Source organism: Mesoplodon densirostris, chromosome 6 (assembly GCF_025265405.1).
Source record: "Mesoplodon densirostris isolate mMesDen1 chromosome 6, mMesDen1 primary haplotype, whole genome shotgun sequence".
In the NCBI taxonomy this organism is placed as follows: Eukaryota; Metazoa; Chordata; class Mammalia; order Artiodactyla; family Ziphiidae; genus Mesoplodon; species Mesoplodon densirostris.
Window position 1 is genome coordinate 7,299,977 of NC_082666.1, and position 23,072 is coordinate 7,323,048.

The 23,072-nt window shown below is 50.5% G+C and overlaps 1 protein-coding gene across 1 annotated transcript; it reads right to left on the bottom strand.

The window, feature by feature from the left end:
- Positions 1–599: 599 nt before the first annotated feature.
- TBC1D13 (TBC1 domain family member 13) lies at positions 600–16,010 on the bottom strand. The gene is made up of 12 exons (XM_060101007.1): positions 15,871–16,010; positions 14,680–14,753; positions 13,020–13,060; positions 12,358–12,419; positions 12,108–12,207; positions 11,159–11,241; positions 9,205–9,364; positions 6,135–6,345; positions 5,465–5,628; positions 4,361–4,521; positions 4,123–4,180; positions 600–3,241 (listed from the first exon to the last, which is right to left on the bottom strand). Exons 1-12 carry the CDS (start codon positions 15,891–15,893, stop codon positions 3,176–3,178), a joined length of 1,203 nt encoding a protein of 400 aa, XP_059956990.1. The 5' UTR covers positions 15,894–16,010; the 3' UTR covers positions 600–3,175.
- Between the last annotated feature and the right edge of the window lie 7,062 nt (positions 16,011–23,072).

Genomic DNA, 23,072 nt, shown 5'->3' on the forward strand with positions numbered 1-23,072 from the left:
GAAAGACAATACACAAAACTCTGTATCAAGAAAATGACAATTATATAATAGTAATTACATCAACGAAGAAAAGACCAACATGTTATCGGTGATTTTCTCCAGATTGTGGGCTGTGAACAACTTGTTGAATTCCAAAATTTTCTCAATCTAAAAAATAACTTGCGGCTTCCCTGGTGGCGCAGTGGTTGAGAATCTGCCTGCGAATGCAGGGGATGCAGGTTCGAGCCCTGGTCCGGGAAGATCCCACATGCCGCGGAGCGGCTGGGCCCGTGAGCCATGGCCGCTGAGCCTGTGCGTCCGGAGCCTGTGCTCAGCAACGGGAGAGGCCACAGCAGAGAGGCCCGCGTACCGCAAACAAAACAAACAAACAAAAAACTTGCTATGAAATCATAATGTAGTAATACCTTCTGCCCCAGTGCACACTCTCTCCTCCCTACAACTGCAAATTGCAGTTGTTAAAGAGTTGAATAGGCTCTTCCAACAATTTCCTAACCTTTTCCTTTGACCATTCTAAGAGCTTCCTGACTCCATCTTTGCTCAAACGTTTTTCCTGCTCAGAAGACTTGAAGGTTTCAGCCCCTCACAGAACCAATGCCCACTGCAAAGAACACATGATTTATTAAAGACAACTTGTCATCAACAGCATTGATTCAAAGAACGAAACAGATGAAAAAACAAAAGCAGACTAACATTCTGACCCTTGGAATGAGACCTGCTGAATTCATACAGCCCATTCTCTAAGTGTCCAAAGTCCTGGGGGCAGTTTCCCAAGCAGGAAGCCTCGGGGTCTCTAGCTCTCTGGCGATCTCCCTTGAGTCTGGGGAGGGAGAATTGCCAAGGGCAGGTCCTCCCACTGGCGAGCTCAGTCTAACCTGGACGTGGTCCCTGTGCTCTTTTGACCTTCATCACAAGGTCAAGGAGAGGGCACTGGACCCAGGTCTGCCACTGAGGCAAATGAGATGCAGTGATTCTAGTATGGTCCCAAGAGGGAAGGCAGAGGGACAGGGAAGAGGCAATGGATCAGGTGTCCTGGGCAGTGTCTGCTGGGACCCAGGCTGTGGCCCAAGCGACAGGCTGTGAAGGGATCAAGTTGTGACTGAACCACTGCATACTACACCCACTGCAGCAGTAACTTAACCAACCCAACAAGTTCTGGGAAGAGGGTGAGCCAGGCTGCTGGGAAGCAGCCCATGCCGGTGTCTTGGAGGCTGGCAAGGATACCAACTCTCTTGTCTCCCTTACACCCAGTTCTATTACAGAGCTCAGGGCCCTCCCAGCCAGGACCTGCTGGAAAACCAGGAAGGTCCCAGAGGCAGGCGGAGAGGATGTTGACTGACTTTGGAAGGTCAGGAAGACCATGACTCCAGCTGGTTTCCACCATTCCAGCCCTACCCTTCATCCCCAAATCAAGCACTTGCCAATCTGCAATAAATAACCAGGAGTCTGAATAAATAGTAAAAATCTCCCAAATACTGTGCTGGGAGAGGAGGAGGAAAAAGGCAAGTGTATGGAGTCCTAGAAGCATCCAAGGGACAGCCCGGAAAGGCGCCTCCTTGAGGAAGCTGTCCCCGGCCCATAGCCACAAGTCCTGGCTGTCAGGCTAAGGAAGTTTCCGGGGGGCCTGAGGGTCCCTGCTGGCCAGCCTGGGGAGATGAAGAGGACCCGTGCTACGTGCTACGTTACCCAACCTTCCAGATGCAAACGAGCTGCCTCCTCACAAAAGGAGGGAGGGCCTTGGTCAGAATAGGCCCACCAGTCCCACAGCCCAGCGTGGGAGGAGCCGGCTGCTCCTACTCAGTACGCATGTGCCCCACATCCTGGGAGCAGCCCGAGCAGGTGACCGGAGAAGGGCCTGCACCTCCTTCAGCTCCCCTGCCTGAGGGAGACATGGCTCTACTGGCCCTGACAGGACCCAGGCCTTTGAGCTTGGCCACGCCTGGCCCAGAGAGGCTCCCTTTGATCCCACTGCCCTTTATGGGACTCGCCTGCCCTGGGCCGGCACCTGGAAGCCATGGGAATGACTACATCTCAGAAGCACCTGGATCCCAACCTTAGTGTCCTTTTTCTTTTGGGAGAGAAGGACTTTTGGGGGAACCTCTGGAAGACCCAGCTCTCCCTCTCCTTCCCCCTCCCTCCCTGGGCAGGTGGGTGAGGCTCAAAGCTTCATGGGCTATTAATTCTCAACAACTCTGGGTTTCCAAGAATCCTGCAGTGGGGCAAGGGTTCAGGGCCCTCGAGTGAGGCACTGTGGACTGGGGGCCCTGGGAGCCTAGAGCTGGGAGATGGGAACAGGCTGCGAAGGTCAGGGCTGACCTCCAGGAGCCTGGCTGAGCCTGACTCTTCATTCTGTCTCCAGGGTCCTTGGGCATAGCAAGGAGGGTGGGGGAGAGGCTGGGGATAAGGCGGCCCAAAGAGAGGGGAGAGAGCGAGCAACGGAGAGGGGGGCGGACAGAGTGAGAGCCACACACCCTCAGTGAAAGAGGTGGAAGGAGAGAGAGGGAGACGGAGGCAGAGACAGACAAGGAGAAGCAAAGACCAAGAGGGAGTCACCTCCCTCCATACACATGGAAACACACACAGACGGAAGAGAAGCGCACTCGAGGGGGATTAAAAGACATACACAGCAACCCACAACTACACACACACACACACACACCACACACCACACACCACGCACCACACACACACCCCGTGGCAAAGAGACAGAGGGTGAGACCTGGGCCTGGCAGCCTCTTAGCTCCTTCACGGTGTCACCTTCCCTGTGGAGAAGGCCGAGCACCAACCTCCAGAAGTGGTTTCTGGCTCATTTGCCAAGCACCTCCCCGACCAGCCAGAAGACGAGCAGGAGAGCAGGAAGAGAGCAGCAGAGCAGAGGCAGGGAGGGGCCCCTGCCCGCCCCCAGGGCCCGCATCTGCCCCAGCCCCGGGACACCACCTCACAAGCTCCTGCCCTGCTCAGCAGCCTGGGCGAAGGGTCCAGGGTTGAAGGGGTGGAGTGGGGAAGGAGCAGGGCACAGCGGGCCCCCGTGGGAGCGGCCGGGGTGAGAGGCCTGGAGCGGGCTGATCCTGCAGCGGCCCCGCTGGCTGGGACCCCACGGGCTCCTGCACGTCCCAGAAGCCAGGGCACAGGGGTCGGCGGTGGCTTCTCTCCCAAACCTGGGCCTCTTGCCGCCAGGCTACTGTGAGTCTTGGAGTTCCTTGGCTTTCTGTAGGATCTGGCAGACGTCTGTGATGGGGTAATCCTGGGCAGGGGAAAGGCCAGCAGTATGCTTGAGAGTTCAGCTCACCCTTCACCACCTCTGCTGCCCCCGGCCCTCTCCAGTAGACCTGCCACCATGCTGGACCCCGGGCCTAAGGGATAGGGAGCACAGGATAGCCCCAGGCTGCCCAAACCTTGCCCGGAGCTATACTACACCCACTGCAGCAGTAACTTAACCAACCCAACCAGTCACCACCCAAAAGGTGTCACAGCCCCTCCCCTAGGACAAGGGCCACCTGCTTCACCTCTCCCCACTCCTGCCATGGAACCCTGACCTCCACTGACAATGAGCCTGGAACAGGGCCGGACACTGTCCATGTACTAGCTCACTGGGTCACCTCAACAGCCCGACGAGGGCTTACTGTGAATCTGCCCATTTTACAGATCTAGTCAATGAAGTTATTGAAAACCAACCCCAGGCCAGGCGTTGGCAAAGAAATTAAGGCCTAGAGAGGTTGCCACTTAGCTTAGGTCACATGACTAGCACGGGAGAACCAAAATCATCTGACTCTCAAGCCCATGTTCTTAACCACTAAGGCCCACACTTTCCTTCCCCCCGTCTGAGCACGATTACCAACGGGCATTATTACCACATACTGGGTGATAAGTTGCAGCCTTAAGTGAATGACTTGGCTTCTCTGAACCAGCTTGGTTCAGAGAAGCCAAGTCATTCACTCAAGGCCACACCACACTCAAGGTCAGTGGCAAAGCCAGATCCAAACACAGATCTGCCTCAGACTCTCAAGCCCTGCTACCCTCTCCTGATCTTGACGCAGCCTGTCACAGCAGCTGGCATGGGGCGGCCGCCTGCGAAGTGTCTGTCTCATGGCTAAAGACTGAGCCTGCCCCTCCAAACTGCATTACCTGCAGGAGCCGCATGTTTATGGTAAAGTCTCCTTCCAGCAAGTGCTCCCGGATCAGTCTAAGAAAAACAAGCAACAAAAGCGCTGGGCCCCTGGGCCACTCTGAGTGCAGGCCTGCCGCCTGCCGCCCCACCGCACCCGCAGCAAGTTTGGTTTGATGCTCGCCTGAGAATCCCAGAAGCTCTCACCAGCCCCTCAAGAGCAGGCCCTGCCCACCCCCTGCTCGCGGCCACACTCACATGAGCATGGCGCAGCAGACCAGAAGGAGGAAGTCAAAGCGGCTGTTGTCGGCAAACAGGGAGTCCCAGATCCGGATGACATCAGGCAGCAAAAACTCCTGGGACAGCAGCAGTGTCAGCCAGCGGAAGGCAAAGAACTGGGGCTTGATGTTCTGCTCTTGCTGGGGAGACAGAGGTGCAGGGTGGGTGCAAGAATCCGTGTTGGCTGGTTGCCACGGAACGCCACGCAACCTATTAGACACGAACTCATACAAGCAGCAGGCCACGCGTGAGCGCCAGGCACACCGAGGCGGCGACGGCACGGGGCTGCCCAGGGAGCCTCGCTCAGTGAAGAGGGCGGCTCCGGCTTGCTGCCGGCCGACGCGGTCAGATCATCTGATGTTTTGTGAGAGAAGCCAGATAGCCAAACTTTTATATTCGCTCCTTAGATTAGTAAGTACACTACACAGATTCCAACTTTGGATTTATGGACAGAGAAACCATTATTGCGCACTCATTACGTGTCCGGCCTTGTGCTTAACATGGTAAATATCTCACTTATTTACTCCACACAGCAACCCTGCAAGGCAATTATTCCCAATGGAGACGAGTCCTCTGGTCAGCCACAGTGACTACTACTGACCGAAAAAACGTGTTACAAAACAGCAAGACATGATTCCACATTTGTTTAAAAAGAAATGTTTATATGTATCTTCTTGTTCATGAAACTTGTTTTGTTTATAAGTAAATATCCTTTTTACTGAACTGTTTCCTGAAATAAACATGGAATGCCACTCCACTACTTTTTAAAAATGAAGTTCATACTTCCTTTCTTGGAGGACTAACAGGCTGAACTAACAGCACACAGTAAAGGCCCTGCACCGCGCCCGGCACACGGGGCACTGTATCCACCTCCCCCACCCCCAGCCCGCTAGGCTCCCACCACCTGCTGCCCAGGTCACCCGGCCCCGCCTCGGTACCTGGCTCAGCACTCCCTGGCAGCAGCAGCCACTTCCAATCCCCAGACTCAAGCCAGTCCTCATCCTGGGCCTGGGGTGCTCAGGAGCCTGCCGTCCTCCACCCCTTTCTGTCTGCCCTGGCCCGTGTGGTGCTGGGGGTCCTCACCAGTTTCAGGTAGAGTTCCATGTCCTTATCCTTCAGGGTGGAGTACACCTTTTCCATCTTGTAGGTGATGCCACACTGTGAGTCGTCAAGGCTCTTGATGAAGTTGTCCCGGATCTCAGCCATGAGGTTGGTGAAGCAGAAAAAGGTGTCCGCCTCAGCGTGCTCTGGGAGAGACGGGCAGGGTGAGGGCAGCCGTGAGAGAACTGGCACCCTCCCGTGTCCCACCCCACCGCTCAGCTACGTGAGACCCCCTCCCCTCTGAGCCTCACCAAGTCACCCTGCCTTGGTCAGGCTGCGCCCCTCCTCTGTCCGTGGTCACCCCCAGACTAAGGACATCACTTCCTTCTTCTCACACCTGACAATGCTGTCCACGAGCTAAGCGAATGATTACGTGCTCTTCTGCTGACATTTTTTCAAATCATGATTTTCCTAAATCCTTTCTATCGTTCAGCTTCCTGTATATACAGCTCATCTCCTCTACCAGAAATTCAGTTACAGATAGCAAGAGATCAGTAAACATCTAACATTCTAGAAAGTTCAAGCCAGAAGAGATCTCAGATATGATCCAGGCCAGCCCCATTATCTGACAGAAAATGGAGGCCCAAAAGAGGGAAGTGAGCTTCCCAGCTTGATACAATAAAGCCCATTAGCCTGGAGCCCGTTTATCTACCCTTCCACTCGCTGTTGGGGTCGGTGGCAAAGGTGTAGTACAGGGGCCCCACGATCTCATTCATGCCCTGCACGTAAGCGATGCCAGGGTTGAGCTTGGCGTAGATGAACAGAATCCGCTCCACCACCTCCCAGTGGGCCTCACAGCCGTTGGGCAGCACCTGATACTCGTTCACGGATGAGGGTGCCGCGTTCTTGTGCGGGGAACTCATCTGGGGGAGAAAAGCAGCCCGTTAAGGAGGGTGGTACTACAGACAGCATGTTCTCACTGCTTATGTTCACCCTCAAGCCAAAACCTAGCTCCCATCTCATGGGCAACCCAGGGCACAGAGGAACGCGTCCACCACCACCGGGAACAAGCAGACAAATCCAGAATGTGCGACATTCTGCAAGCCACATGGACTGCAATCTAACTTATGGTGATAAAAAGGTCAGGAATAGTGCTTACCTCTGAGGGAAGGCGTACTGACTAGGAAGGGGCATGAGGGAACTTTCTGGATGATGGGAATGTTCCATGTCTTGATCTGGTTGGCAGTTACATGGGTGTATACGTAAGAAAAAGTTCATCTAGTTGTATACCTAAGATTTGTGCATTTATTGTAAGTTATACTTCAATTTAAAAAAAACTTAAAAAATATAAAAATATATCAAAAACAGACAACTGGTTAAGACTCTTCAAAAAGCCAAATGTTGAGCAGCAGGGAGTGAAGCCAGATGAAGACACTAAAGAAACGTAACATCCTAATGCAACGCATAAACCCTGAAGAGGTGCTGGTCGGGATTTAAAACGACGAAAATATTCTTAGTACGACTGAGGACACCCGATCCCGGACTGGGTGTGAGGTCTCATTACGGATTACGGCTAATCTCCGTAGATGAGACAATGGTGAGGAGGATGCCCTTATTCTCACGGGATGCCTGCTGAAGTACTTGGACGTAAAGGGTCAGGACGTCTGTCTATATATGACACACACACAAACATGGCCAAAGGTTAACAACTATTGAATTTAGGTGGAAAGTATATAGGTGTGCATTGTACTCTTGACTTTCAACTTTTCTGAATGTTTCAAAATTTTCATAAGAAAAAGTTGGGAGATGAACGAAGAGGTGATGATCCCCGCTGAAAACTCATGCAACGGAGCACAGGTCCCCACCATCAGGATCCCCTGGGAGCTTCGTAAAGGTTCAGGTGCCGGGGGTTAACTGTCTGAGAGCCACAGGTACACCCACGCAGGGACAGAGCATGAAGCTGCCCTGGAAGCCCAGGGTCCTGGAAACAGGAAACTCCCTTTTCCACTATATATACACGTGTATACACATATACATGCGTGTACATGTGCACACAGACACACACTTCACTCATGTTTACCCGGAGTGTTCTATTGCAAAACAGAGCTCCACAAGCCTTCCTGTTTAATGCCCTGAACAGCCTAGGATACTCTCTCAACATCATTTTCAAGATGAGGAAACTGAGGCTCAGAAATGTTAGGCCACTCATCAGACATCTCGCATTAAAGTGAGCCCAGGCCAGCTCACTCCAGAACCCGAGGTCCAGGCCTCAGAGAGTGCCCACTGCTTTCCAAGAATCTGCACAGCCATGACCTCATTTCACCCTCTGGGCAATTCAAAAGCCAGACAGGGCGGAAATGATTACACCCAGTTTACAGAAGAAGAGGCGGAGGCCCAGGAAGGTGAGTCTGGTGTTAGTTGTCCAGGGTCAAACAGACCGCTTAAACTCAAACTGCCCAGCCACTGGTCCAGAGGTCTAGCGATGGAGCTTGCGGTCCGGTTCTCTATCACCAGGACCAGGTCCAAACCTAAAATCCGTTCTCAGCCACCAATTACTGTAGTAAAATGAATGACAGAAGCCGGGTCCCCATCTTGCCATGCAGCCAGACATCAGCAGCCAAGCAGGAGGGCCACCAACCTAGCCAGCCACGGGGCCATTTAGCCAAGCATTTGGCACCTCCTGACACACCCAGCACGTGGAACCCAGGGATCAGCCAGAACGGCCCCGTCACCCCTGTGGTGGAAAACGGCTACTCTCCTAGAAACACAAAGCCCTGATCGGTCACTCCACTTGGGAGAAACGAGCTTAGCTTGTTGGAGGTTCCAGAGGATTTTTCCATTGTTGGAAGACAGCGAAAATTTTTGAGGAACAAGTCAAAGCTCCAGGTGCCAAAGGAGGAGGTGTAAATTAAGGAACAAGACAACATACTTGTTTAGCTACAAGCAGCTTCTCAGAATCACAGGAATCTGCTAGAAGACTGAGGTTCAAACACTCAGCATCACCTGGCCAACACAACACCTATCATTCTTTTCTCCTAGGTCTCTCACACCAGCCCCCAGCCCCACCCACCCTTGCCTGGACACCTCAGCTGCCTCCCAGGCAGCCTCTCCACCTCCATTCCTGCCCCCGCCAGTCAAATCTTGCATAAAGGCAGACTTAAATCACATCCCTGCTCTTAGAATGGTGCAGGGGTCCCCAGCCCTCAGGATAAAGGCCCCGCTGGCCTCACCACCACTCACCTCTCCAGCATCCTCCAGCAGCCCTCCCCCCTGACCCCCCCACCGACCCCGCCCCACCCCACCTCATGCTGGACTCCCTTCCTTGAACACACCCAGCTCTCTCCGGCCTGAGGACGTCCACACATGCCATCCTCTCCACCTGGAAGTCTCTTTCCTCTTCATCCTTGGAGCCTCAGCTTAAATGTCACTTCCTCAGGGAAGTCTTCCCTGATGCCCAGACCAGGTGGGCTCCCCCCATCACTGTTCCCACCGCACTTTCTCATCACACTGGTAGTTACTTTTCCAAGCGCCGTCTACACCACAGACCAGAAGTGTGGCTCCTTCACTGCACAGCAGGGCCCTCCCCCACACCCATTACACCAGCCTTCGATGCCTGACTTTCAGAGAGAGCCTGGAGGGGGACTGGGCAGGACCAAGGCTGCTTTGGGTAATTCTCGGGGCAGACGGTCAGGGGTCTGGTGGCCTGTGGCCACTAGTCCAAGAGAAGCAGGAAGGAAAAGGCCATCACGGGGCATCCCTGGGGCTGCCAGGTTGCCTCTCACATTTGTGACCCCGCTCCGGTTCCGGGCCACCGTCTGGGATTTCAGTGTCGTCTGTTCCACCCGCTTACGAAGGGTCTCGAACTCATTCTGCGGATCCAGGATGAGGAGGCAGGGGTACTCGGTGGCCCTCTGGAAGAAGGATATGTCTGGGCACAGCCTTCTGTCAAGAGGGAACAGGGGAGGACTGTTACTCAGCATGGAATTTTTAGGCATCCCACCAGCACCCTGCTGCCAGATGCCCCAGCATCCTCCAAGCCTCTTGTATGTGTGTGTGTGTGTGTTTTAATTAATAACATTTTATTTCAAAAGCAATATAGTCATGGTATATGTATACATACCCATATATCTTACGTGTATTTGCAAATAGACACACACACACACGCATATGTATTCTTAAGTGTCCTTAGGGTCTTAACTCTTCTTAAAACAAACGTCTTTCCATGTCAAAAATATCTCATATGTACAAACGTATCAACTGCATTGTGGCTTAAAATGGTAAAAGAAGTTTTGTTAAGTTACACATTATACAACAGAATATTACACAGCTGACATAGGAGATGCTCAAGACAGAGCAAGAGAAAAAAGCAAGTTGGGAGACAGGCTCTAGATCGTGATCAAGTTTTTAAAATATATGTACTGCAGTACACGCACATTTTCCAAAGATCTTATACAGAGCACATTGCAAACTTGCCCTCTAGAAACACTGAACAACGTGCTACAATCACTACCAGGGTAAGAACCTGTTTCCCCAGAACTGGGTTCAAGACGTGGTTCCTGACTTAAATGGGGCTATTAAACACCTGGCGAGTAGAGGCTCCAGCCTGAGAAGAAAGGAGGCAAGAGCCCGTTCTGCCCCCTGGCTGAGCCGCCCAGGGCTGGGGTCCCACTGCGGGCACAATGAGCACAGGAGAGGAGCAGCCCCAGGGGGCGAGGGGCTGGAAACACAGCTACAAACGGTGAAGGCAGAACTGAAAGCAGGCGGGCAGACTCAGAACCCAAGCTCTAACCACTGGGTCCACTGCAGACAGGCCTGCCGGCCCCTCACCCAGCCCTGTGGGAGAGTCACCCGCTGCCAGATTCGCCCACCCAACAGGACAGCACAGCCGGCGTCTCCACACTTCTCTACCAAGAGAAATGGCACGCACATGCACACAGCGTAGCTCACAGTTTAAAAAAAAACACGCTTCTGACCCTGTTGCTCCTGTACTTAAAACCTTTGCACGCCTGCCCCACATCCCTGGGATGGAGCGATGGTCTGACCCCTGCTTGCCTCCAGGGTGGCTGCAGGCACACAGGCCTTTGCACTGCTCCTCGGACAGCCAAGCTCTGCAGGCTCGCAGGGCCTCCCACGGCAGCTCCTGGCCCAGCACCACACGGCCCTCCCCTCCCCTCCCTCCTGCCCCAGGGTGCCCGCTCCTCCCATCTCAGCTGCCACCTCAGGCGAGGCTTCCCGACCTCAGGGTGCCCTGAAGCACCCTGAACTCTGCCTTTAGAGCATTCTCCACAAACTTCAGTGACACGGAAGGTCTGTTTTGTTGAACATCCGTCTTCCCGTCCTCCCTGCCAGCTTCTAGGCTCCTTAAGGAGAGGGGCCATGTCTGTCTATTCCGTGGTCAACGCCCAGCCTGCCGTTGAGCCTGCCATGTAGCGGGGCCTCAATATTTGCTGAAGGAAGGAAGAGATGAATCCACAGACGCCAGGGCTACAACTGAAACTAAGGCAGGGAGAGAGGAGAGCCGGGCTCTCAGGGCACTCACCGCACCGCCAGCCCCACCCCAGGCCTGCTATCACTAGGGCCTGGACTCAGCTACCAGGACAGCTCACCAGCAGTTCCTCAAACACGCCCCTGCGGGCCTGGGCTGGGAAGGGACAGGGCAGAAGGACTGGAAATCCCACAGAAGCCCCAGGGGCCGGCTCCCAGCGCCCAGCGCCCAGCGCCCAGCGCCCTGCTCACCGGACATCTTTGTCGATCTGCAGCAGCACCTCGTTGTCCTTGAAGTACGTGTTCCATCGGCTGTCGGGGTTAGGGTTGAGTGGCTGTCAGGGAAAATGAGCTGCTCTGTCCTTGGCCGGCTAGAAGCCCAGGGACAGACACCAGCCTGGGGGCCTGAGCAGTGCCTCCGAGCCACCATTCCCACCAGAGACCCAGCTGTGGCTGAGACAGCCCGTGAGCTAGCTGGCGGGCAGCACAGGCCCTGTGCAGCCTCCCAAAGCACAGTCATACCCCACACCCGGCAGCCGAGCCCCGTACTCCGCTCTGAGTGCTTCCCTGAACAGCAAGGACTCTGTCTTTCCTGTCTGTACCTCTAGAATGCTGCATGTAACAGGTGCTCACTAAACGCTTGCCTGCTGAATGAATGAATATTGTATCATTAGGTCTCTTCGAATCTAACTCATTACTACTTTGAGTTGCCAATTCCAGTCCTTGGAGGATCGGCCTGGGTCCAACCCATCTCCATCTCCCGACTGCAAAGCACCAGGGAGGAGCTCGATATTTGTGGCTGGAACGAGGCTTCCTCCAGGCCACACAAAGCCAGTTTATCCTCCCACCGGCCCTGCTCTGACTCCCTTCAACTATAATATCACAGAACCTTCCTCGAGGAAGGGGAGTGAGGAGGAAAGCAGACAATGCACGTGGAGGATCTGGCTCAGCACTGCACGCACACGCTCCTGTGACCCCAGTCATTGCCTACGGTCCCGACTGGGCCCAGAGCCTGCGGAGAACAGGGAGAGACAACAGCCTTCGGGGGCTGAGCAGCTACAAGCAGAAATGAGGTACCGGGAGGGCCAGAGGGGACCAAGACCAGCTGCACCTGGCCTCTGGCATGAGGCACCTAGTCCACTCCAAAGCCCACACCTCTCCCCGCTCTGCAGCCTCGGTCCCCACTGCGGACCCCACTCACATGGTCCTCAAAGGTCACATCCTCCCTCGACACACCCATGTTGGCCTTGGCGATGCCAGGCTGGATGATCATTTCCCTCAGGAACTGAGAATACAGCTCCCTGTAGGAGAGAAGAAGGGAGAGGGATGGTCCCCAGAGGTCTCACCCAGGGAGCCCAGAGCGCAGCAGCAGCAACAGGAAGTGGGCCGGGCTCACACCACCTGCTCTGATACAAAGGGCCTCCCATCATCCCCCTTTGTCAGGGTCTCACCTCTGCTTGGCCAGGATGGAGGTCCATGACGCTCTCTCCAAGGGGAGGTAGTTCAAGAGAATCTGCAGAGAGAGAAGAGCAAAGCTCTGGCGACTCCCCCAGCCCAACCCCGGAAGTAGATGGAGGCTGAGAGGCCTCAAAGAAAATGTCTGATAAAGCCCGGAGACAGCAAGATGGGCAAAATAAAACCCAGGAACACAGGCATGGGCTGGGGGCAGCCTCCCCTTTTCTCCCCACTGGCTTCCCCCACCTTCATCCTGAACCAGCCCTTGCTACTGCATTTCCTCACACAGACTCTTCCAAACAATAATAACACTCTGTGCTCAAAGGGGTTGGAAACCAGGACACCAGGGTTCTGCTCCCACCTCAGCGAAAGGCTTTAGGCGAAGCACAGCCTTTTTTTGTCCCAATAAGCATCACTTCCACTGAGCTGTCTGGACCAGGAAGCAGAGGGCTTCGCTGGCATTACAAAGTGTTCCATCCCCAAGGGGATCCTGGAGGGGACGGCAAGAGAAACAGAAAACCCAGAACTTCCCAGAAAAGCTTCCTGGGACAAGCAAGGAAAGACAGAGAACAGGAGGAAGGGGCCAGGGGTGGGGGTAGCCCATGCAGGAACCCAGGGACTCTCAGCAGAGCAGAAGCTCCACCCCAGGCACACCCACCTTCCAGCAGAGGCACCGCAGTCCGCCCTCACAGGGGATGCCTGTGGACATAGCAGGCAAAGGTCACGCCCCTGCAGAGTCCCAGAACCCCCCAGTCCTCCACCTCAGAGCCAGTCGGCAGGGAATGGAGTGGGCAAGAAGTACTTCTTCAAGGATGGTTTTCTGCCAGAAAGATCACTAGACTAGATGCTAATCCTGTGTGTACTCTCTCTCCGTGGCCCGTCTGGAATGTTCTTTTGAGGATAACACCTTCTCACCCTTGATATTTCTTCCTCAGAGCAGCCTTTACCAACCACCATCTCTTCCCAAACAAAGTCAGGTCCCTTGACATAAATAATAGCTCCATCACTTCTTCTTCACAACATCCACTACAAATGGGATCGTATAATGTAGTTTGTATATTTATTTAACATCTTTAACCCCTACTACTGGGTAAGCCCCAGAAAGACGAGGACCAAATTTGTCTTACAGTCCCAGTACCTAGCCCAGGGCATGGCCCACAACAGGTAGTCCATAAGTATCTGTGGAATATAAACAAAGCTATGAATGCTAAGTGTTTTGGGCTTTACGGACATTGTTTCACTTAATCCTCATTATAGCCCTAGTAAGTAGGCAAGATCAGCATCATTGTCCCCATCTTACAGATAAAGAAACTCATCTGTAAAGACAGAGAAATCAAGGACTCACACAAAGGTCTGTCTGACTCTAGAGCCCAACTCAGCAGGCTGCATCCCCTGGGGCCTGGCAGATTCTTCAGCTCAGCACAGATGCCCAAACCCCTCAAGATCTTCAGGGCCATGTTATAAAGCAGAAACTAACACACCACTGTAAAGCAATTATACTCCAATAAAGATGTTAAAAAATAATAATAAAAAAAAGATCTTCAGGGCCTAAATATCATTCCTGAACAGAAAGACAAACTTCTCCTGAAATACTGTCATGAACCTCGCTAAAGCAGCTGTTGCTACCATCTCCCCCGTACCGTGAACAGGAGTTAATGCCCCCACCTCAGAATCTGCATGAGGATGAAGGGGGCAACTCAAGCATTACTTGCTGACAAAGTTACAAGGGCAGAGCAGTCACAAGAAGCTACCCAGAACACCTTGGGGTATTTTTAAAGACAAGCAAAAGCCTCTGTGCTGAGAAGTTAACAGGCCACGGAGGGCAAAGTCAAAAGCTGCTGGGGTTCAGCTCCTTCAAGTGAGTGTCTCAAGGCTGGAATCTTACCATTAACCAAAGTTCACTGTTGCCTGAGTTGGCTTTGATCCTAAGCCAGGGATAGAAGCAGGAACCACTCTGCAGCTAACCAAATTCTACAAGACAGGAAGCTTGCTGAGGAATGAGGAAAGACCTGACCTCGGCTCACAAAGTCTCCCCTCTGCCCTCCAGTTACTGTCAGGAAGCAATCAGCATCATTTATAGGCCAATAAGCACCCTGTCTAAGGCCTACAGGCATGCTAACTGTGGCCGCCACTGCTCCAGGAACCCCCTCCAAGCTCAGGGTAGTCACTGGTTTGTTCAGCTCCACAGAAGCTGGAGATGGCCCCAAAAGGCAGGCTGGCCCCCAGAACTGGCCAGGTGTGGCCTTGGGCACCTCCCCCTCCATCTTAGTCACAATGCTGCTCTAGGAAAACCCTGGAGACCGAGAGCTGCCTCTTACCACTAAAACTGAGTTCCTGAAGCTTTTCCAAGGCAATCGTGGGCTCCTTCAGGACATCCTGGAAATCTGCAATCCTAGAAGGAGGGAGGGGGAGGCAAATGAAGCACAACCAAATCCCAAGATGACAGGCTTAGCGACCACTCCTAAAGCCCCCAGCTCCCTTACACCACCAGTCTCCAACCTGTTCCTCCCTCCCCTTCGGGACATAAAGATGGCAAAGCTCAAGCAAAACCTGGCCAAAGGCAGCTTTGGAGAACCAGAGATCACTTTCTCCTCTAAGCCCAGAAATGTAGAGATATTCTTGTCTAGAGGTTCTCAAATGAGCACCATGAAATTAGACACATTCTAATATTCAGTGAGCTGGCATTTATAGGGCACTTCCTGCTGGCCAGGCCCAACACACTGCTGCTATCTGAACTCAAAAAACCCTAGGAATCAGGAGTAATTTGATCTGTAGACAAGGACCTGTGTAATCAGCATTCCAAGCTCAAATATATAACCATTAGAAGACCTCTGGGCCTGCCCGAAGGCAAGGACAAAAGGTTTAAAAAACAAGTCCTGCACCAAGGGGGGAAAGTGGCGGGAGGGGGATGAATTGGGAGATTGGGATTGACATATATACACTAATATGTAAAATAGATAACTAATAAGAATCTGATGTATAAAAAGTAAATAAAATAAAATTTAAAAAAAAAAAAGTCCTGGAGGAAAACTGAAGAGTGAGCAAAATTAGCCAACGATGCAGGATTTGGCCTGAGGAGAGAACAAACTGGAGAATCCAGGTTTTCTAGCATTTCTAGTAAGAAAAGGACACGTGGGACGGGGAGCATCTGGATAGACTAGGGTACTGGGGCAAAGGGTTAACAAGGGAAAAAAGGACAGGAGGTGGGGGTGAGATCGGGCATCGAGGCCCTGGAAGAGGAAGACACCAGGGGAAGGGATCCAGGGTGAGGAAGAGACAGAAAGACAGAGAGAAAAGGGGTGACACCGAGGGGCAGGAGAGGTGTCCACGCTCCGTGCCCCCCTCAGGCCCACAGCAAAGAGGTTGGAAAGTGGGCGCCCAAAACCTTCTGCCAGGGGCGGGGGGGGGGGTGTCTCGGTTCACGGCCGCATCCGCGCGCCCCCTCCGCAGGTCAGAAGGGGCAACCTGGCCAGGAGCGGCCTGGCTGGTCTGCCCCAGTGGCCTCTTACCGGCTCTTGTGCAGACTCGACATGGTGTTGACTTCCGGATCCCCCCGCTGCCGCCGCCGCCGCCAGCGCCGCCGCCCCTCAGGGACGCGGGGCGCTGGGCAAAGGCCTCCGACCGGAAACTCAGCCTCAGGCGCGCGCGTTCTGCTCCGCCCCGCCCCGTTCACGTGCCACCCCTTCTCCGCTCTGCCGTCTGGCGGCGCGGCGGGGTGGGCGGGGCAAGAGAACGCCGGGAACACGGCCCCGCCTCCGCTCCCCCACCTACGAGGCTCGCGGACCTAGTGCTCTAAGTTTGAGCTCGCGCAGGTGACCGCGCAGTCTGTGCTCCCCAAGTCTATTCCTTGAGCTTTCCTGGGCTTCAGCTTCCATCTAGGCAGTATACCTGTCACCTTGTCCTCTTCCTTACACGTTCCTCACCTGCAATAAGCTATTGAGTTATCGTTTCAGGGATGTAGACCTTCCCTACTAAACTATACAAGGCCTTCCGGCTGGTCTTTTCACTGCTGAACCCTCGACGCCTATAGCTGTGACTGCACAGAGCAGATGGTTCAGTAAACATTGGGTGGAAGAGCAGGACTACAGTTCGGTGTTTCCTTGACTTTTGGATTTCATGAACATGAAATTTATCATCATATCAGGACAGTAGAAAAGGAAAGCCAAAATTTCAGGATCCTTCCCAAGAAAAAACAGTTGGCAGCCTCACAATGATGTTTCTCTACACCTATATGCGCATATGTGCATAACTGTCCTTTTTTTTTTTTGAGAAGGGAAATTTTATTTATTTTATGTTTGGCTGCGTTGGGTCTTCATTGCTGCACTCAGCCAGCTGGGCTGCTCTTTGTTGCAGTGCCCGGGCTTCTCCTTGCAGTGGCTTCTCCTTTCGTGGAGCACACGCTCTAGGTGCTCGGACTCAGTAGTTGTGGCATGCAGGCTTCAGTATTTGTTGCTCGCGGGCTCTAGAGCGCAGGCTCAGTGGTTGTGGCGCACGGGCTTAGTTGCTCCGCGGCATGTGGGATCTTCCCAGATCGGGGATCAAACACTTGTCCCCTGCATTGGCAGGCAGATTTTTTTTTTTTTTTTTTTTTTTCTTTTTGCGGTGTGCGGGCCTCTCACTGTTGTGGCCTCTCCCGTTGCGGAGCACAGGCTCCGGATGCGCAGGCTCAGCGGCCATGGCTCACGGGCCCAGCCGCTCCGCGGCACATGGGATCCTCCCAGACCGGGGCACGAACCCGTATCCCCTGCATCGGCAGGCGGACTCTCAACCACTGCGCCACCAGGGAGGCCCTAGATTTTTTTTTTTAAATAAATTTATTTACTTATTTTTGGCTGTGTTGGGTCTTTGTTGCTGCGCACAGGCTTTTTAGCTGCGGCAAGAGGGGGCTACTCTTCATTGCAGTGCTTTCTTTTGTTGCAGAGCACGGGGTCTAGGAGCGCGGGCTTCAGTAGTTGCAGCACATAGGCTCAGTAGTTGTGGCACACAGGCTTAGTTGTTCTGCAGCACGTGGGATCATCCCGGACCAGGGCTCGAACCCCTGCATTGGTAGGCGGATTCTCAACCACTGCACCACCAGGGAACTCCTGTCCTTATTTATTTATTTATTTATTTATTTTTGCGGTACGTGGGCCTCTCACTGTTGTGGCCTCTCCCGTTGCAGAGCACAGGCTCCGGACGCGCAGGCTCAGCGGCCATGGCTCACGGGCCCAGCCGCTCTGCGGCATATGGGATCTTCCTGTTCCGGGGCACGAACCCGTGTCCCCTGCATCGGCAGGCGGACTCTCAACCACTGCGCCACCAGGGAAGCCCTCCTGTCCTTATTTTTTATATTTCTCCACAGATCGGTGAAAAGTTTATCACTGGACTGTATAATCTCAACCCCCCCTCCAGCTCTCAGCTGCTGCCCACCAGAATTTCACTACTCCATGGAGCAAGCACAGGGACACCTGTTCCTTTATTCACTCATCCCACAATTTCTGCTCCCACTGTGTGCTAGGTACTGTGCTAAATGTTTCTTCAGAATACAAAGATTATGTTCCTTTGCATGAAATATAAGAAATGAATAAATGTTGACTTATTGCACAACAGGACAGGAATTTTTTCCAGGTTAAAAAAAAAATACCACCAGCCCTTTGAAAGATTGACTAGGAAGACAGGGAAAAACACAAACAACGTGTTAAGAAAAAAAAGACAAAAAAAAGACAAAAAAAAAAAAAAAAAGGAAAGAAAAAAAAGACAGTTGGCTATCATTTGGAAAAAAATAAAGGTCTGTTCTTACCTGACATCTGACAGGAAAGTAAATTCTGAATGAATGAAAGCTCTGCAAGGGAAAAAACCTATGGGATTAGAAGGAAAAATATATAGAAAAATGTTTAGAATCTTGGAGAAGGAAGACATAAGGCCCAGAAGCCATGAAATATAAGACAGATATATAACTACCTAAAATTTTCAGTCTCTAAATGGTAAAGGAAAAGACAAGCATCAACAGGGGAAAATATATGTACCCTTTATGATAAAGGGTTAATCTCCCTAATGTATAGAGAGTTCTTAAATCAACAAGAAAAAGACAAACACCCCAAGAAGAAAAAAAAAAAGTATTCAGTCATTCAAGAAATGTATTGAGTGCCTACGACGTGCCAGGTATGTCCTAGGTATTGGGAATTTAGTAGTGAATAAAAGACAAAAATCTCTGCCTTTGAAGCATTGACGTTTTAGTGAGGGGAGTTAGACGTTAAATAAGGTAAATAAGTAAACTAAATGGTACATCAGATGGTGATAAATTCCGACAGGGGAAAATAAAACAGGAGTGGGCAGCGGGAGGGGCTGCAATTTTATATAGGGGGTCAGGAAAACTGCTCTGAGGTGATGTCTAAGCAAACACCTGAAGGAGGTAAGACAGCAAAGCTTATAAGCAGGCACTTCAAAGAAGAAATGGGACTTCCCTGGTGGCGCAGTGGTTAAGAAGCCGCCTGCCAATGCAGGGGACACGGGCTCGAGCCCTGGTCCAGGAAGATCCCACATGCAGCGAAGCAACTAAGCCTGTGCGCCACAACTACTGAGCCCGTGTGCCACAACTAATGAAGCCTGCGCGCCTAGAGTCTGTGCTACACAACAAGAGAAGCCACTGCAATGAGAAGCCCGCGCACCGCAACGAAGAGTAGCCCCCGCTTGTCACAACTAGAGAAAGCCTGCGTGCAGCAACAAAGACCCAACGCAGCCATAAATAAATAAATAAATAAATTTCTTTAAAACAAAAAGGAAATAAAAATGTCTCGCTAGAACCTGAAATAACAATAAATTGGACTAATACTCAGAGGAATATGAATTGAACAACCATATTGTGCCTCTTGGTCTGGGAAAAGTCATCAGTATTTATTGCACCCACCATCACTAGGTTGTAGAGAAACAGACCTCTCTCAAACAGCTTTAAAGAGAGTTAACCTGTACAGACTTTTCACAGAGCAATTTGACAAGCACTAATAAAATTTTTTAAACTGAAATATTATAGGTTCTCCCCAGTGGTTTCTTTCTTCTTCTTCTTCTTTTTTTTTTTTTTTTTGGCTGTGCTGCGCGGCTTGCAGGATCTCAGTTCCCCAATCAAGGATCGAACTCGGGCCCTCAGCAGTGAAAGCATGGAGTCCTAACCCCTGGACCGCCAGGGAATTCCGCTGGTTTCATTTTAATACAATTTTACCAACTTTTGGATATAATTGATGTTGCATAAACTACACGTATTTAAAGTGTACACTTTTATAGGTTTAGACATGTATGTAGCTGTGAAACCACAATTAAAATAATAAACACATCCATTGCCCCCAAAATTCCTCCTGCCCTTTTGTATCTCTTCCCTTCTTCCTCTTTTTGTACATCCCACCCCACCTCCATACCCAGGCAACCACTGGCCTGCTTTCCATTGCTATAGATTAGTTTGCGTTTTCTAGAATTGTTGATTTTTTTTATCTGGCTCCTTTCACTAAGCATACTTATTCTAAGATTTGTACATGTTGTAGCATGTATCAGCACAACATTCAACTATGAATCAACCATAGTTTATCCACTCATCTAGGTTAAACATTTGGGTTGTTTCCATTTTTTGGCTATTACACCTAAAGCTGCTATGAACATTCATGCGCAAGTCTTTATATGTACATATATTTTCTTCTCTCTTGGAGTGGAATGGCTGGATGAATTTAAAAATTTCAAACTGCTAAACCATTTTCCAAAATGGTTGTATCATTTTACACCCACACCAGAAGTGTATGAATGTTTCTGTTGTACTATGCCCTCACCAATACTTAGTGTGGTCGGTCCTTTTTATTTTACACATTCTAGTAGGTCTGTAATGGTATTTTATTGTTGTTCTAACATGCGTTTCCTTAAAGACTAATCACAGGGACTTCCCCGCTGGTCCAGGGGTAAAGAATCCGCCTTCCGGGCTTCCCTGGTGACGCAGTGGTTGAGAGTCCGCCTGCCGATGCAGGGGACACAGGTTCGTGCCCTGGTCCGGGAAGATCCCACATGCCGCGGAGTGGCTGGGCCCGTGAGCCATGGCTGCTGAGCCTGCGCGTCCGGAGCCTGTGCTCTGCAACGGGAGAGGCCACAACAGTGAGAGTCCCGCGTACCGCAAAAAAAAAAAAAAAAAAAAAGAATCCGCCTTCCAATTCAGGGAACACAGGTTCAATACCAGGTCGCAGAACTAGGATCCTACATGCCATGGGGCAACTAAGCCCGCGCGCCATGACTAGGGAGAAGCCGGCACACCTCAACTAGAGAGAAGCCCAGGCGCGGCTACTAACACACCCTACGCAGCCAAAAAAAAGACTAATCACATTGAGCATCTTTTCATGTGTTTGCCATCTATATATCTTCTTTGGGGAAGTTATCTGTTCAAATCTATTTCCCTTTTTTTATTGAATTGCTTATTTTCTTATTGAAATTGAGTTTGGGGAATTCTTTAGATTTTTCTGGATGCACATCTTTTTTAGTTTAACTGTGGCAAAATGAACATAAAATTTACCATCCTAACCACTTCTAATTATACAATTCAGTAGCACAGCATTCACATTGCTGTGCATCTAATATCCAGAACTCTTTTCATCCTGCAAAATTGAAACTCTACACCCACTAAACAGCTTCCCATTCTCCCTCCCCAAGCCTCTAGCAACCTCCATTCTACTTTCTGTCCCTATGAATTTGACTACTCTAAGTATCTCACATAAATGAGATAATACAGTATTTATCTTTTTTTTGTGACTGGCTTATTTCATTTAGTATAATGTCCTCAAGGTTCATCCATGTTTCCGCATGAGAGAACTTCCTTCTTTTTTAAGGCTGAATAATACTTAATGTTTTGTTTATCCATTCATCCATCAATGGACACTTGGGTTGCTTCCACTTTTGGGCTATTGCAAATAATGCTGCTATGAACATGGGTATACAAATATCTCTTCAAGACCCTGTTTTCAATGCTTTTGGGTATATACACAGAAGGTGAATTGCTGGACCATATGGCAATCCTATTCTTAATTTTTTGAGAAACTGTCATACTATTTTCCATAATGGCTATACCCATTTACATTTTCACCAACAGTGCATAGTGTTTCAATTTCTCCACATCTTCACCAACACTTGTTATTTTCTATTTTTATGATCATAGTCATTTTAATGGGTATGAGGTGGTATGTCTTTTTAAAATATACGATTTGCAGATATTTTCTTGTGATTTGTGGCTTGCCATTATATACTCTTAACAGTTTTTTTTTCCAAAGAGCATTAGTTCCTAATTTTGATAAAGTCCACACTCCCTTTGATGTCATATCCTTCAAACTTTTACATACTCTGATATCACAAAGATTTTCTCCTACATGTTTTATAGTTTTAGGTTCTACATTTAGATCTATGATCTATTTTAAAATGTTCACTTTTTTTTTTTTTCTGCGTTACGCGGGCCTCTCACTGCCGTGGCCTCTCCCGCTGAGGAGCATGGCTCACGGGCCCAGCTGCTCCGCAGGATCCTCCCGGACCAGGGCACGAACCCATGTCCCCTGCATCAGCAGGCAGACTCTCAACCACTGCGCCACCAGGGAAGCCCTCTTTGAGGTTTTGATTTACATTTCCCTGATGACTAATGATGTTGAGTATCTTTTCGTGTGCTTCTTGGCCATTTGCATATCTTCTTTGGAGAAATGTCTAGTCAGCTCTTTTGCCTATTTTACATTAGGTTACTTGTCTTTTTATTATTTAGTCATAAATTCTTTATATAGTCTGGATTACTAGTTATTTACCAGATATGTGATTTGCAAATATCTTCTCCCATTCTGTGAGTTGTGTTTCCACTTTCCTGATGGTGCCCTTTGAAGCACAAAAGTTTTTAATTTTGATGAAATCCAGTTTGTCTATTTTTTCCTCTTGTGCTTATGCTTTTGGTGTCATATCTAAGAAACCATTGCCTAACCCTAAATCACAAAGACTTATGCCTTTATTTTCTCCTAAGAATTTTATAGTTTTAGCTCTTACATATGCATGCATATTTTTAAAGGACTAAGGGGATACTCACCAAACTGTTAAAGAGTGGTCCCCTCTGGGGAAGGGAATGAAATTGGGGTTGGGTTAGGGTTTGAATGGGACTTTTCATTTTTTCCACCATATATTTTTGTATTGTTTAGATTTTTTATTTAAACAAGCACATCTTATTTTGAGAATTCAAAATCAAAAGACTTTTCAAAGGATTCGAAATTGTACAAACATGCTTACACGTAGTCAAAGACTAAAAGATACTGTGCAGAACGAAAACATCCACAAAAGTAGTTATTAGGAGGGTCGTGTCAAGAAAGGGTTCCTCAAGAAAATAGCATCTAAACTGAGACCAGAAGGACGAGGAGTGTGTGCTGGATATAGATGGGAGCAAGAAAAGTTTAGTAGGGAAGAAATTATTTGAGCCTATGGAAGAGAAGAGGATCATTAAAAGAACCAAAACTGCTTTAAACTGTCTGAATTGGAGAATGAAAGCGTGGGGGGGGGGGCCAAATAAGGGAAGAGGGTGGGGAGAGAGACAGGGGACAGATCATCCTTGTCTACCTTAAGGGTTATAAGCAGCGGGGTGCTCTGATCAGATTTATTGGTTTTGGAAAATTCACTGTCGAACTGTGGAGAGGATGAGGGGAGGGAGCCGGGAGTTCTGTTAGGAGGCTGTTGCAGAAATCCAGAGGAG

Coding starts and splice junctions, on each gene's coding strand:
- TBC1D13 (XM_060101007.1), bottom strand. CDS start 15,893: ATGTCGAGTCTGCACAAGAGCCG. Junction 9,365..11,158: donor CAGATCGACAAAGATGTCCG/GTGAGCAGGGCG, acceptor CCCTCTTGACAG/AAGGCTGTGCCCAGACATAT. Junction 4,181..4,360: donor GTCTGCTGCGCCATGCTCAT/GTGAGTGTGGCC, acceptor TGTTTTTCTTAG/ACTGATCCGGGAGCACTTGC.